General features: G+C 36.8%; 1 protein-coding gene across 1 annotated transcript; it reads left to right on the top strand.

The window, feature by feature from the left end:
- The first annotated feature begins 7877 nt into the window (after positions 1-7877).
- Positions 7878-11379, top strand: LOC127377687 (galactose-specific lectin nattectin-like). The gene is made up of 7 exons (XM_051425795.1): positions 7878-8127; positions 8946-9022; positions 9560-9581; positions 10007-10107; positions 10510-10644; positions 10783-10894; positions 11155-11379. Exons 2-7 carry the CDS (start codon positions 8948-8950, stop codon positions 11220-11222), a joined length of 513 nt encoding a protein of 170 aa, XP_051281755.1. The 5' UTR covers positions 7878-8127; positions 8946-8947; the 3' UTR covers positions 11223-11379.
- The last annotated feature ends 4107 nt before the right edge of the window (positions 11380-15486 follow it).

Here is a 15486-nt window from a genome sequence, read left to right as displayed (position 1 = left end):
CATTGAGATCGGATCATGTACTCAAAAGTTATGACGAATCCCTCTTTCATGGCGAAGGTTTGAAATTGGATGCCACGGGACGCCACGGGGACAATGTTCCACGAAAAAAACTGACTGCACTGACCAATTTTGAAGTAGATCCAATAGAACCTGTAGGAGGAGTTAGTTGAAATAGAATAGATTTTGGGGGGTGTGGCTTAGACGTTTGGCGGCGCCCGACAATGTCATATCGGTATTTTTGCTACGTTTGAATTTTGTGCAAATTTTCATGTCATGCTGCGGGGGCCAAATATGCGGTCGAAGTCCCAGAAAAATAATAATAATTCCTAGAGGAACAATAGGGTCCTTGCACTTTCAGTGCTCGATCCCTAATAAATAAAATACTGACCACTGCAGACTGGGAGCACCCCACAAGAGCTGCAGGTTTGGGGATGTTCTGACCAGTTTTCTAACTATCACAATTTGGCCCTTGTCAATGTCGCTCAAATCGTGGACAAACTCTGAGGACAAAATGTTCACTTGCTGCCTAATATATCCCCCCATTGACAGGAGCCATGATAACCAGAGTTCAGTGGTCATAATTTTATGGCTGGTTAGTGAATATATATATATATACATATACATATATGTGTGTGTGTGTGTGTGTGTGTGTGTGTATAGATGTATTGGTGCCTTGATCCCAAATTTATAAAAACAATTCACATTTCATCCTACAGATTTGAATGTTCACATATTTGCATTGCTATTTAACTCTCGCAATATATTTTTACATTTCTATGAGGTAGAGACCTCTACATAGCCGAGTAAAAAAAATAAAAACAAACAAAATATAATCACAATGTAATATAGTTCAGTGCAACACCACCTTAAACAATGACCTCAGTAATAAACATAATTGAACACATTTCCAATACAGTTGTATTGCATTATACTGTACAGGTGTTGTAAACTGGTCACTGATGGTATATTTACAAACTCTACTCAAAGATGAGCTATTTGAGCAGAGGCAGAATTATCTTGCATACAAGGAAATGTTCTTTTAAATTCTTGTCACTTCCTTGATGAGCATCTGTAATGTGATACACATGGTGCTAGACAATCAAGGTAATACTTTATCCCAGAACAAACCTACGGGTGTGAAAGGGACCTGTGTCTCTTGTTCTCTCTTTCTTCCATCTCTTTCCCTCTCGAGTCACTCATTTTCTGTTTACTTGGTAAGAACAATGCCATCAAACTTACATGTCACCCAGTAACTGAAATGTAGCTGGCAGATTTTGAGACTTGGAAAGCTTTGGAAATCAGTGGTGGCCAACCCAGCTGTTGGGACCCTCACTAGGGATCCCGAGGCCTTCTTGATTTTAAGGTGTGTAAGAAAACTTAAGAAATGTCCACAGTAGGCCTACATCTCAGTATTTCAAAATCTGGATTTGTCAAAATAAGCCAATTAAGTATGTATTGTTGTTATCAGGTGTTCTCTGCTGTTTAGTATAATATGAAGTATCTATAAAATAAGCCACATAGTCAGGGGTCGTCAATTTACTCAATGAGTAAGTGTAAAAATAGTATTGCAATTCGTTTACCATCTCTCTGATTTGAATCTCAACATTTGTCTCACAAATCAACTCGCACCTACATGTTGCTTGCCAAAGACTTAATATATAGTGTTGTTAACAATAATTAAAAAATAGTAAATAAGGATACACAAGACATGAGCCAAATTGTGATGGCTAGATACATGGGTCAGAGCATCTCTAAACCTGCAGCTCTTGTGGGGTGTTCCACACCCCTGCAGAGGTCATTTCCTATCGAAAGTGGTTCAAAGAAGGAAAACTGGAGACAGGGTCATGGGTCACACACACACACACACATACATATATATATATATATATATGTATGTGTGTGTATATATGAAACATAACATTAAAAAAAATCTGACTGCGGCCTTTGATACCATTGACCATGCTATTTTACTTAAGGATTAAAGAACTGGGTTGGCATTTCTGGTACAATCTTGAACTGGTTTCATTCCTATTTGACTAATAGATCGGTTCTTGGTCCAGTTTTGTTCTCCCTGTACATGCGTCCTCTGGGTCATTTGTTCAGCCACTTCCATGACATGTCATTCCACTCTTATGCCGATGATACACAGATCTACTTCTCTGTGAAACCCAGTAACTTGAATCAACGGTCCTCTTTCCATGAGTGCTTAGCTTCCACCAAAGACTGAGACATCCAGTCATTAATTTTCTCCACCTAAATCCTGACAAAACTGAAATCATTTTATTTGGCCCTGAAAACTTTGTCACTGCAGTTGATCAGTTTATTGGACCATTGCGCACAAATATTAAACCCACTGTTAAGAATCTGGGTATCATCTTTGATCTGTACAGGACATTTGACCTTCAAGTCATGTCTTCATGCCTTTTATCCATTCCCCGCTCTAACTGCAAAACTAAAGGTGAATGGCCTTTGCTGTTTTAGCCCCAACATTGTGGAATAGTCTTCCCCAATCGCTCAGATTTGCTGAATCTGTGGACTGTTTTAAGTGGCTCCTCAAAACCAACCTCTACAGGCAAGCCTTTTTATAGATCTCCGTCTTTGTTTTTTCATCTGTTGACTCTTTTAATTTATACTTCCCTCTTGTTTTATCTTCCTTATGTTTGTATTTGCATGCTCCCTATGCTTGTTTGATTGGGTATGGTTATGCATACATGCGTACATATTTATATGTATATATGCACATATATAGACCCATATGTGTTTTTTTATTTTTGTTGTTTGTAAAGCACTTTTTAACTCTGTGTTAAAAAAAATGCTATTTAAATAAAGCTTTACTTGCTTACTTACTTGCTTTTACCTTAGTATGGTTTTGAATGCAGTATTTGTAGTGCAGCATTTTCACAGTGGGTTTGGTATTGTACTTTTACTTAATAGACCTGAATACATCCTCCTCCTCTGGTTAGCACACCCACAGCCTAACTGCACCTGTGTGTTACCTCTTTGTCTTGTGATTTTTTTTCACTGACTCAAGAGAAAATACGGTCAGATTGAACCCGTTTGACTGGCAGCTTCCAGCTCCAAAACATATTTGAGAGATGTCCGGGTTTAGACTATTTTGATTGTCTTGATTCTAACTCAATGGCTCTGTGAAGAGTACAAGAAGTAACCATAAATAAGCAGCAACTTTTTATTTATTTTCTGTTGCAACATTTACATAAAATGTGCTATATTTTATTATCGTTATCTGGATATGAAATGACACAGCCCTAGAATATATAGTATTGTATTACACAACATTCTGGTCATGTACACATTAGCAACTCCGATTATATAAATGTTATGTCTCTAATATAGAAGTTCTACTTTTTCAGACTATAGGAACCACAAGTAGCGCTGCATTCTCAAAGTGCAGTAATCTAGAGGGGTAATAGGGTACTATGAGCTCTTTAAGATATGAAGGGGCCTGACCATGAAGAGGTTTCTAGGTGAGGAGGAGGATTTTGAATTCTATTCTGAATTTTAAAAGGCGCCAATGCAGAGAAGCTAAAACAGTAGAATTGTGATCTCTTTTTCTAGTTTCTGTCAGTACATGTACTACAGCAGCAATAAGATACCATACAAAGGACAGAAGTGAACAAAGAGGAGATGGTGCCACCTGCTGATTGAAATTAATGACTGCTACAGATGAGTGAATAAAACTGAATGAGGTATGATTAAGCTCCAGGCACAAACAGACTGTTACCCTGAAGTATTTCCCTAACATAACTTTTGTATCCTTGTTCCTATCCTAACATAAGTATGAATATTATATTCAGTTTCTGCCAATAGATCCTCTTCAATATCAAACACTGGACCTTTAAACAGTTTAAACAAAAACAAATTTAACCTTCATCATGAAAGTAGAATTTATTGTGTTATTGTTTTACTAGACTGCTTTAGTTTTAGCTTGGTGTACTATATAAACAATATTTTTATGTATTTAGCCAGACACATTTTATCCAGCATGGTCTGCACTGAGTTAAAGTCAGTTAAGGTTATGATTGAGTGTTTTATACATTTTCTGTTTCTAACAACATTCAAACATTCAGTAGTATTTGTCTTGGAGGAATACTTGCACAGCTGTGCAGGGAAATAGAATTTTCTCAAACCCAAATCCAATATCAGTCCTGCTATTTTATGCAGTCCTTTGAAATCTCTTAATAATTCCTTCCCTTTAAGCTTTAGCTTTCAACATTAAAGTTGTGGATAACTTCACTAAACCTCACAGTCATTTAAAATCTGTCATCGCCTTTTGGGGGCCAAGAATACAGACACACTAAGTTTTGAGTGGTTTCCTAATTAATGCTCACAACCTGTAAATACAGTGATTACAATGAGATATAAAATGATGATTAAACATGTGTCTGACACATTGAAAATAATAACTGTAGTCTTTATACTTTTGTGCAACAAGTTTGTCAGAGGCCAAACTTCTCAAATATTAATGATGACTTGTCCAAACATAAGCAGCTGAACAGGAAGAATTAAACAGGTGGCTGAACATCAAGTGATGATACTGCCTGTCCCGATAAGCACACGCTGTCTCATTGAGAACTAAAGTGGGAGTTCATGGTCCACTGGGTAGTAGGATAGTGTGAGCCCCAGCTGAACAAATGCCAGCACACAATGCTTATGGATTAAGCAATCCATTGTCATCAACATCTTTTGCGCAGATTACATTAATTAATTACTCTTATTGGCTTTTTGTTTGCAGGACTTTTGTTGCGCTTCCAGTGTTGTGTTAAGTATGGTTGTGTATGATCTCTCTCCTCTGAGCACAAGCAGCCACGCCTGTGATGAAACGCTGCAGCTGGTGAGGCTGCTCTCTAACATGCACAGAGCAGTGTGGAGGAAAGAAACAGCGATGTACACCTTGTATGTACACTTAATGGATAAATACGGCTATATGACACCTGATGTAAAAAAAAAAAAAAATTGTATGGGATCAATAAAGCTCAACATATCTAGCCTTGATCAGCGCCAATACTGGTCGTTGATATCGGATCAGGACACACCTGTAAATATTTATTTTGCACACCGTCTGAGTTCAGCCCTGTACTCTGTCTGTGTGACACATGGTGGATTCAGCCACACGGACCTGTTTTAGAGGAGCAGGGAGAGAAGCAGCTCTGTGGCTGTGTGCAGCTGATCAATCGTAACCTTAACTGACTTCAACTCAGTGCAGACCATGCTGGATAAAATGTGTTTGGCTAAATACATCAAAATATTGTTCATATCATGATATGACCTTTTTTTCTGTTTCACATATAAGAGAATACCAATACTGTATACTGTAATACTGAGATGTTCTGATGCCATTTTTCCCTCCCGGTTCGATACCTTTGTGTATCGGCTGATACAGAGTACCGATCCGATATAAGTGGGTTAAAAGAAGTCTGTGTGAACACACTCAGCGCACATATATTGGATGTATATGTACACACACACACACACACACACACACACACACCAGATTTTAGGCAGTATCAGAGTAATTTCTAATACTGGTATCGGTATCAGAAGAACAACAACCCTGTTAACCAGGCCCGGCCCTAACCAATTTGGTGCCCTAGGCAAGATTTTAGGTGACGCCACCCTTACATCGCAATAAATTCCACTGCCAGTTATACATATATACATACTCACGCAAGAAACTGAATAGCTTTGTCTTTGACATTTTATTTTATTTTTAGAGAAACAAGTTGCTCAATCAAAACAGTTGACAAGAAAATAATGCATTAGAAATAAATAATACAAAAAATATAAATAGCCCACACAAAGTATAAACAAAATAAAAACTGTAAACAAGTGATAAAATAAATTAAACTACACCACCACCTAGTCCTCCTCACATCACCTGCTACAGTTGTACTCTCCTAGTCTTTCTTGCAGCAAAGTCATCTACAAAATCATAATGACAACTGATTTGAGATCACATGATTGATGCTTATGATGGAAAGTCCACTGTGTTCTTGCATCATAGCAGATCTCAGGTAAGGTTGAATGAGTTTGAGCTTGGAGAATCTTCTTTCAGCAGCAGCCACTGTAACAGGAAGAGTTGGGTGTTACAGTCTAATAATAACAGAAATGATTCCAAGAACAAAATGAAATAATAAAAAAGAAAAACCTAAGAGATGCATTACTTTCCCTGTACTGTACATGAATGATACACAGTGCAATTTCTTCTGATATGTAAATTAGATTAGATTTAATCTTATTGTCATTACAGTGAAATGCTGATTAACAGAATGTAAAGAAGCAGTAAACTGCAGTATAATATAACATATGGGAATGTATTAACATTAATGATGTGCACTTTAACATGGATGTAAAGTTTAACACTATAAACACACTTTAGACAATGCTGAACTGTAACACAACAAACAACAAGGCTTCCAACTCTAATATATAAAGGTGTGTGAAAGGAAAAGCATCTGACTGAGCAAATGTTAACTAACCAATAATAAATACAAATAATGTAAACAGCTGCTGAATAGATCTAACCTTTACAAATGTCCCTGAGAAATATAAGGTGGGAGTATTATATATATTATAGACCCCTTCATAACATGAACTGATCCCGGACGAGCCCCCATTTATGTTACGACCCGGCTCGATTTGGAGAGCAGTAACATACAATTGGAACTGGAAAAGAGATGGAATGCGACAATTGACAGGTTCAGGTTTAAATCAGGTGTTTAATTAACTAAGGAGAGTGGGCTTGCACAATGAAATATAACAAAAGAGAGGCTATACAGGTGCTGACAAATAACTAGTACACAAAAAGAAGATGACTGAATGACACTAAAGAACAAAAGGAGATCAGCACCCATAAGCTTACAAACTAGTGAACAAAAAACAAACTAGCAGTTAATCTGCAACTTAAAAGGTCTCAAACAAAAGAGTGTCCAACTCTTGGTACACTATACAAACTAAACAAGTCACAAAGATTACAAAGGCACTGGCTGAATCCACTCAGATAACAGCCAGGCAATACTAAGAAATACAAACACTCGATTAACGTGAGTTAGCTAACGTTAGACAGATAACGTTAAAAGCTACTGCAATCTGCTTGCTACCGTTAGCATCTTAGCTCCACCGAAGTGCGCAGAGCCCGAGCCACACAACACACCACACAAACATGAAACCAACCCAGCCAACGCCAGCACCCACCTGCCACCGTCTCCTCCACGAGCGACAACGGGGCGCCTCCGCCCCAGATGCTCCCACATTGCCAAATGGAGTTGGCATACCACACCAGCACCACAGCAAAGAGCGCAACTAATGACGTTACGTCATACGTACATACGTTTGGGACTGAATGTGAAGTATTTTAAACTTTTGATGATTTAGAGCGAGCTGTTTTTTAGGACTTTTTCTTTTTTGGGGGCCTTTATTGGGAATTCTGTGAGGAGGTTGCTGTTTCGTCCTCCATTCTGCAATGTTTTGGTCTTCCACGTGTGTGTGTGTGTGTGTGTGTGTGTGTGTAGAGCTGTGGCGAAGCGTCGACATATTTTTGACATTTAATAGCACCAACTTGTTTTAGTATAAAAATATTGAAAGTTGCACCTTTTGTTCTTTCTTCTTCCCCCATTGTGGCGCCCCCTAGATGGATGGCGCCCTTAGCATTTACCTATACTGCCTATGCCACGGGCCGGCACTGCTGTTAACTGGCAACTTTCAGCTGAAATAGTTTACATATTTGGCTGAAAGCCCCCAGTTAACAGAGTCACTTATTAAACCGGAACAGGCTGCGTGTCTTTCTCATGAAGACAATTTCTTGTAACACCCCTATGTATTCAGTAACTCTAACTCTCCTTGTTTTTGTTGTGTATCATGTCCTGAAAGTGATACATAAAGTATCCTGAACATTGTTTAAAGAACAGTTTTTGTATTTACTCAAGGCTGTGGCAACATGTAAAATAATATTTATTATAATAACAAGACTGTATTCCGTAGTCAGTGGATGACACGTAAGTAAAGTAATCAAAGCACCCAGAATAGGTATATAAAGACTGTGTTCCCCTTTTCCAAGACATCCTGCTACCTGCTACTGCAAGTGCAACCTCATCTGATCATCACAACAAGGTAAGGTTTAAATTCTTACCTTTTATCATGGCACCAGCTTTGCAGAAAGGATTCTTCTTCTACTCTTTATTATATTTAGTTTTAGATTTATTTGACAGTGATCAATGTAGAAACAAGACTGCGACTACCCAGTCCCAACTCATAGTTAATAGCTTATAATATAATTATTCCAGTTTATTTCCATTGTGTCTAACTAATGGGGAGATCTGTTTTAGGGTAGTTTCTTTACATTGCTGCATTTCTGTAAAAGTTGTCTCACATATTTGCATATTAAAGTTGTTTAATTTAAATTCTCAACTCTTTGTGCAGATAAGTACGACAGAGTATTAGGGCCATACTAAGAGAAAAAAAATTTTGGGGGGGGGGAAATTACGAGAATAAAGTCGTATGATTACGAGAATAAAGTCATAATATTACGAGAATAAAGTAGTCATTTTATAAGAACTGTCAGCCTGTTGGCTCAGCCAGTAAAACTGTTTAACGATGAAATAATCAATACATTAGTTTACCTGTTGACTGTACAGTATGACTGAGACTGACACAGCGGCTGCTGGGCTCAGGCTGAGGATGCTGATTGGTTGAGCTGGTCACGTCAGATTTTTATAATTCTATCAAAGCTTTTTTCTCATTAAAACGATTACATTATTCTCGTATTATTACGACTTTATTCTCGTAACATTACGACTTTATTCTGGTAACATTACGACTTTATTCTCATAATTTCCCAATAAATAAAAATTTTTTTTTTTTTTCTTAGACTGCCCCTAATACTCCGTCGTAGATTAGAAAAGTTTAATTTCTCTAATATATTTTTACAGAGATGGCTTCAGCTCTTCATTTCATTGTGCTCCTCTGTGGACTGTGGATCGGAGCAGATGTACTGCAACCAGTCGAGGCAGGTACCACGGTCTGCTCGAGGTTTCTGCCTCGTCAAATAAACAGATGCCATTTCGCGATGGCAGGCTCAAGCTGGCAATTATTGGGTCTCTGGAAATAATCAAATTAATAACCTGTTCGGTTTGAAAAGTGTCCTGAGATTTGACCCTGTACAAAAAAATTTAATTGAATTAAGTAATGTTAGTCAGTTTTTGTTTTTAATTTATTTTCTAAACTTAACTAGTGAATAAACTTTTAAAAACTATTATTTAACACTTTAAGTTTACTAAGATTACTATTTCAGTCTCAGCAGTATGACATTTTCACTGTCCCTTTTTTTTCACAATAGTTATCAGTGCAACAAGAGGTAGTGAACATTCAGATTTGTATTTTGTTTTTTTAAGTTGTTTCAAGTGATCATGAAGTACAATGTCGTACAATGTACATCTCATATTGTAATCTCACAAATCTAATCTCTACACACATCTAAAGCTTCAAAAAGAACTACTCTGAGTTGTACAGGAATAATTTCTAATATTGTGTTTTACATCCACAGGCAAAGTGTAAGAAACAAACAGGTTGGTGCTTCTTACATTTATGTAAGAGTTCAATGCTCAAAATACAGTAGCTGGCACTTTAAAAAAAATGTACTTTTTAAGATTGCCTCTTGTGTATTAGACTTGAAAACAGAAATAAGAAAAACCCCTGAAACAGTTGTACGAAAGCTCTTGTGTCTGAACCTTGATTATTCCTCACCTAGTGTCATTCACATATCTTCATACTGCATACCACATCTTAATAGCAGAAGGAAATAACAAATAATAAATGCAACAGTTTTTTTTTTTTACAGTATGATAGAAAATTCTGTATGTTTTTGTTTTGGACTGTTGGGTGGACAACATTAATCTATCTGATTAGTCGGCAGATGGATGAATATTGAAAATAGTCATTATTTGGTGCCCTACTGCATTATTGTCCTTCTAAGCTGATGATTATTTTGTAGCTGAGTGCTGTGAGACTGCCACCTGCCCTCCTGGTTGGACTCAGTTTAATCTCCGCTGTTACCTGTTCAATAAGGATGAAAAGGACTGGGCTGATGCAGAGGTACTTTATCACTAGACCCCAACAACTGTCACCCTGTATTTATAACATATGCTCTAAAACCACTTTCTATTGTAAGAATCATGCAGTCAAAGAAATCCTTATTTGTAATTTGTAGGGCAACTGCTTTACAATTGGCTGTCTTAGACACTGATAATGTAAACATTTTATACAAATACACAGAATTCCTTCATTGTGGGTTTCTATTGTTAAAACATTAAATATTACTATTATTAATATTATTTAGTGTTAATTACTAAGAGAAGATAATTACTGAGTAGAAACCCTGAGCTACTGGTTATAATGTCGGTACAAACAGTGGAGGGTACAGTGATGTTCATGTAGTGATGTTAAGAATTCAAACAGTCTTTGTCTTTTTGGTTTGCACATTGTCTTCCTCATCAGCGTTTATGCAATTCTTTTGATGGGAATCTGGCTTCTCTGCGTACCCAAAGCGAGTACACCTTCATCCGAGACCTGATTTACAAAGTGACTAACTCACATAAAACCACTTGGGTTGGAGCCTCTGATAAAGTGAAGGTGAGTGTTTTGATCAATTAACAGGATCTGTTACAAATGTTTGTTGCGTGCCATTGAATATATTCTTCTGTTAGGTGGCTACACTAAAAAGATATTTATTTATATTAGTAAATTGACCTTTAAAACTTTTTCTTTCAGGAGGGTGTGTGGCTGTGGAGTGACGGTTCAAACTTTGTCTTTAATGGCTGGGCTAATGGAGAGCCTAACAACTACAATGGAGGAGAAGGTTGTATGGAGATAAACCTTGGAGGTAAATTAATTATCTGTTGTCCTCTTGATTGTTATTTTTTGAAATGTACAAAGGCAAGCAGGTGTCACAGTAAAGACAATATTCTATTGATATAGATAATATAGTATCTCTGACAGTGACTGACCGACAGACGTAACCTTACATTTTTATTAATATTCTGTTTTGCTTCTAATTTACTTATTTTTTTTACATTAGATTAATTAATAAACAGTAAACACTTGTGCTTCTAATGTTTGTTTATTTCTAACCTCTTTCTACAGGAAAAGATTTTGTCAATGATGGAAAGTGTACCCGGAAGAACTCCTTCGTCTGTGCCAAGGACCTGTAACAATCACACACATCTGCCATGAAGGATGTCACACCCCCACTGATGATGTCACTTCCACCAGGGTGTAAAGCCTCGATTACATCACTGCTGGAAGTTATATTGACAAATCTGATTTAATTTACCTTTAATCAATAAACACATATATCCTGCTCGGCAATCCGTCTCACTTGTTTATATAACCATTACATACCTAAGCTCAATAGTCATAGGAGTGCTATAAAAAAAGAATAAAGCTGTAGAAGAATAAGAAAATAAATGTTAAGTAATAAGTAAGTAAGTAACAGAAGTTATCTCAGGACACTTTTCAAATGGTCTAGACCGAACTCTTTATAACATTATTTACAGAGACCCAACAGTACCACCATGAGCAAGCACTTGGCGACAAGGGCAAGGAAAAACTGCCTGTTAAAAGGCAGAAACCTAGGACAGATCCTCCGGCTCTAGGTGGGTGGTCGTCTGTCTCGACCAGTTGGGGTGAGAGAGAGAGAGAGAGAGAGAGAGAGAGAGAGAGAGAGAGAGAGAGAGACAGACAGACAGACAGGTGCACAGCAACAACAGTATTGGCAATGGCAATCTAGCAGGACCACGGCAGGAGGCTCCACCAGGATCGATAAGAACCTGCGAGACGAGAAAGCACAAGAACTCCGGGGAAGAAGTGGAGTTAGTAACATGCATTAATGGAACATGAATGAGTGCAGAAAGAGAGAGGAAGGGAGGAGCTCAGTGCACCATGGGAAATCCCCCCGATAGTCTAGGCCTATAGCAGCATAACTAAGGGATGGTTCAGGACTCACCTGATCCAGCCCTAACTATAAGCTTTATCAAAGAGGAATGTCTTAAGCCTACTCTTGAATGTGGTGAGGGTGTCTGCCTCCCGAACCACAACTGGAAGCTGGTTCCACAGGAGAGGAGCTTGGTAACTGAAGACTCTGGCTCCTGTTCTACTTTTAGAGACTATAGGAACCACAAGTAGCCCAGCATTCAGAGAACGTAGTGTTCTAGAGGGGTAATAGGGTACTATGAGCTCTTTAAGATATGAAGGGGCCTGACCATGAAGAGCTTTATACGTGAGGAGGAGGATTTTAAATTCTATTCTACATTTTACAGGGAGCCAATGCAGAGAAGCTAGTACAGGAGAGATGTGATCTCTTTTTCTAGTTCCTGTCAGTACTCGTGCTGCAGCGTTCTGAATTAATTGGAGCGTTTTAATGGACTTATTGGGGCAACGTGATAATAAAGAGTTGCAGTAATCCAGCCTTGAAGTAACAAATGCATGGATTAGTTTTTCTGCATCTGTCTGTGATAGTATGTGTCTAATTTTTCTAATATTACGTAAATGAAAGAAGGCAGTCCGAGAGGTCTGCTTTATGTGGGAGTTAAAAGACAAATCCTGATCAAAGATAACTCCAAGATTCCTGACAGTGGTGCTAGAGGCCAAGTTAATGCCATCTAGAGTAACTATATCTTTAGACAGTGAGTCTCTAAGGTTTTTGGGGCAAAAATTTTTTTTTTTTTTTTATTTTTAATTTTTTATTTTTTTTTTTTTTTTTTTTTTTTTTTTTTTTTTTTTTTTTTTTTTTTTTTTTTTTTTTTTTTTTTTTTTTTTTTTTTTTTTTTTTTTTTTTTTTTTTTTTTTTTTTTTTTTTTTTTTTTTTTTTTTTTTTTTTTTTTTTTTTTTTTTTTTTTTTTTTTTTTTTTTTTTTTTTTTTTTTTTTTTTTTTTTTTTTTTTTTTTTTTTTTTTTTTTTTTTTTTTTTTTTTTTTTTTTTTTTTTTTTTTTTTTTTTTTTTTTTTTTTTTTTTTTTTTTTTTTTTTTTTTTTTTTTTTTTTTTTTTTTTGGGGGGGGGAAGAAAAAAAGGGGGGGAGGGTTGTTTTTTTTTTTTGGGTTGGGGTTTTTTTTTTTTTTTTTTTTTTTTTTTTTTTTTTTTTATTTTTTTTTTTTTTTTTTTTTTTTTTTTTAAATTTTTTTTTTTTATTCCCCTCCCTTTTTTCTTTTAAACACTATTTTGACAGATTTTGGGGTATCTTCAGATGTGAAACACTTTGTGCTTAGATTCTTTCAGAAGCAGCAATCACAAGCATTTTCTTCAGGAAATGCAAATACGCTAGTTTGTCTTTAAATTCCCTTTTGTCAGAATAAACGGAGATCGCCTCCAAAGATATCCTGGTCTGGGCCTCTTCATCATAACACAACGCAGACAACACTAGAAACTCACCTGTTACATTTATTGATTAAAGATAAATTAAATCTGATTCATCAACACAACTTCCAGCAGTGATGTAATCGAGGCTTTACACCTGAAGTGGAATTATTCTTTGATAACAGGGCGTTTCCTTTTACATTGAATACAAAATCATATGTAATATGTCTCATATTTGACACTTTCACAGGGTTTTATTTTTAAACTATACATCAGAATGTCTTGATACTTATTGGGTCACACCATGGGGTCCTGCACTATAACCCTGAAGTGGAATTAGTCTGTGATAAGAGGGCGTTTCCTTTTAAATTGAATCCCAAATCATATGTAATTAGTCTCATATTTGACACTTTGGCGGGCTTTCATTTTGAAACCAGTTCTGAGACGCTATTACCGTAAAGCTACTATGAAAGGGGAGGGGAGAGGAGGGGAAAGAGGGGATTTAGATAAAAACAAATCATCACTCACACAACAAAACAACGACTAAGATATGATGACAATCCACGTGCCTATCTAAATGTCTAAATGTGTGTTTTTACCGGGTCTATTTAAGGCCTTATGTTTATAGTGTAGCCTTATTTATTTAATATTATATACTATTGTTAATATCATTGTGTATAAAGTATTACAATTCAATTCAAGTGTGTATTTATTCGCAGGAAACAGCCTGTTGTTGGTTAGTGGGAGCAGCTTAGAGCTCAACAGTGTTTCCACAGAATTACAGTTTAACTGTAGAAGGTATATTTCTATTTCTATAAGTTAGTTCTTATTTCACCTTTTTAATTCTGCTTGATTATTCACCTTATTGTGATGTTTTATTGTCTCACACAGACCAGCTTGCCTCGTCCCGTCTCTTTCTGCTTCTCTTTCAACAGAAGCTGTGAAAAGTTTATCTTTATGGATTTTATTGATGCTGAATTGACAAGTAGACTGTCGACATACGACACTCTTTACCTTGTGCTTCTAGAGTTCTGTGTTACAGACACGTCAGCAAATGTTAGTGTGTCATATTTTTAAAGGGAGTTTGGAGTAATATTTCCCCTGAAAGTACATCACAATGAAAAATGTATATTTTATATATATACTAGTCCAATAAACTGAACTTCATCATGAAACAGCAGCTTTACCGGTCATGAAAAAGTGAAAAAATGTTTGACATCCGTACATTCTTGTCACATTATTACATTAGGCCTTTCTTATTTGCCCGTTTGTATATCCTCGCCTTCTGCACTCGCCTCTCTGGTGGGAGGGACTAAGAAGGAGGAATCACGGATGTACAAACTGAATAATGAGAATGATGACAGGTGCATTTCACTATGTGACAAATAAACCCTCTTATCTTATGTTAGGTGGATGAATGATCCTCTTGTTGATCTGGTTCTTGCGGTTTCCTCATTCGTGGCTCTTACTGTAAGCTTGTATTTGTTTGTTCTGCCAGACAAGGAAATAAGTGACAGTCAGGATGACTTGTTTCTGTAATTTACAGGATGCTGGTCGGAGTGTTTCCTTTAAGTTTCAGTAGAGAGAGAGAGAGAGATGAAAGATACTAAACCAACTCTTACCAATGTTTCAAGTCTTAGGCTGTAAAACCACTTTTTTGTTTTAAGTTACAACTTCCTGCCACTGATTTGGCATTGAGAGGAGAGTTTTAAGGGGACATTTAACCTTTATTTACCAGGCCAGGCAATTTCTAATTTACAATTTTTGACAGATTGATTACAATTAATGGTTTATTTCCAATTAAGTTATAAAGTCATTCGCAGTGGCTCCAAACAAGACTCTAACTCCGGGGGAAGATAATGCCACAGCAGGGCCTGGAGAGGAGAGGCATGAAGTCGGTAGATGAGCGAGGGAGGGTAGGGGCATCAGAGAGGCAGCGACAGATCGAGTCAGAATATTTTCACGTCCAACTCTGTTAGGTGGTTGGACACCAGAGTTGGTGGAACAGTGTAAAGACTGTTTGGTGAGTTTTATTTTCTTTCTGCCCAGTTTGAATGGAGTGTGTTTTAAGATCGCTTGACAAGGTCAAGGTCAAATTCAGAAGTTGTACAGTGGTATAATTTA

The sequence above is a fragment of the Dicentrarchus labrax genome, unplaced genomic scaffold (assembly GCF_905237075.1).
Source record: "Dicentrarchus labrax unplaced genomic scaffold, dlabrax2021, whole genome shotgun sequence".
In the NCBI taxonomy this organism is placed as follows: Eukaryota; Metazoa; Chordata; class Actinopteri; family Moronidae; genus Dicentrarchus; species Dicentrarchus labrax.
The sequence above is the reverse complement of the archived record's forward strand: the minus strand, read 5'-3'. Positions and strand labels throughout refer to the sequence as shown.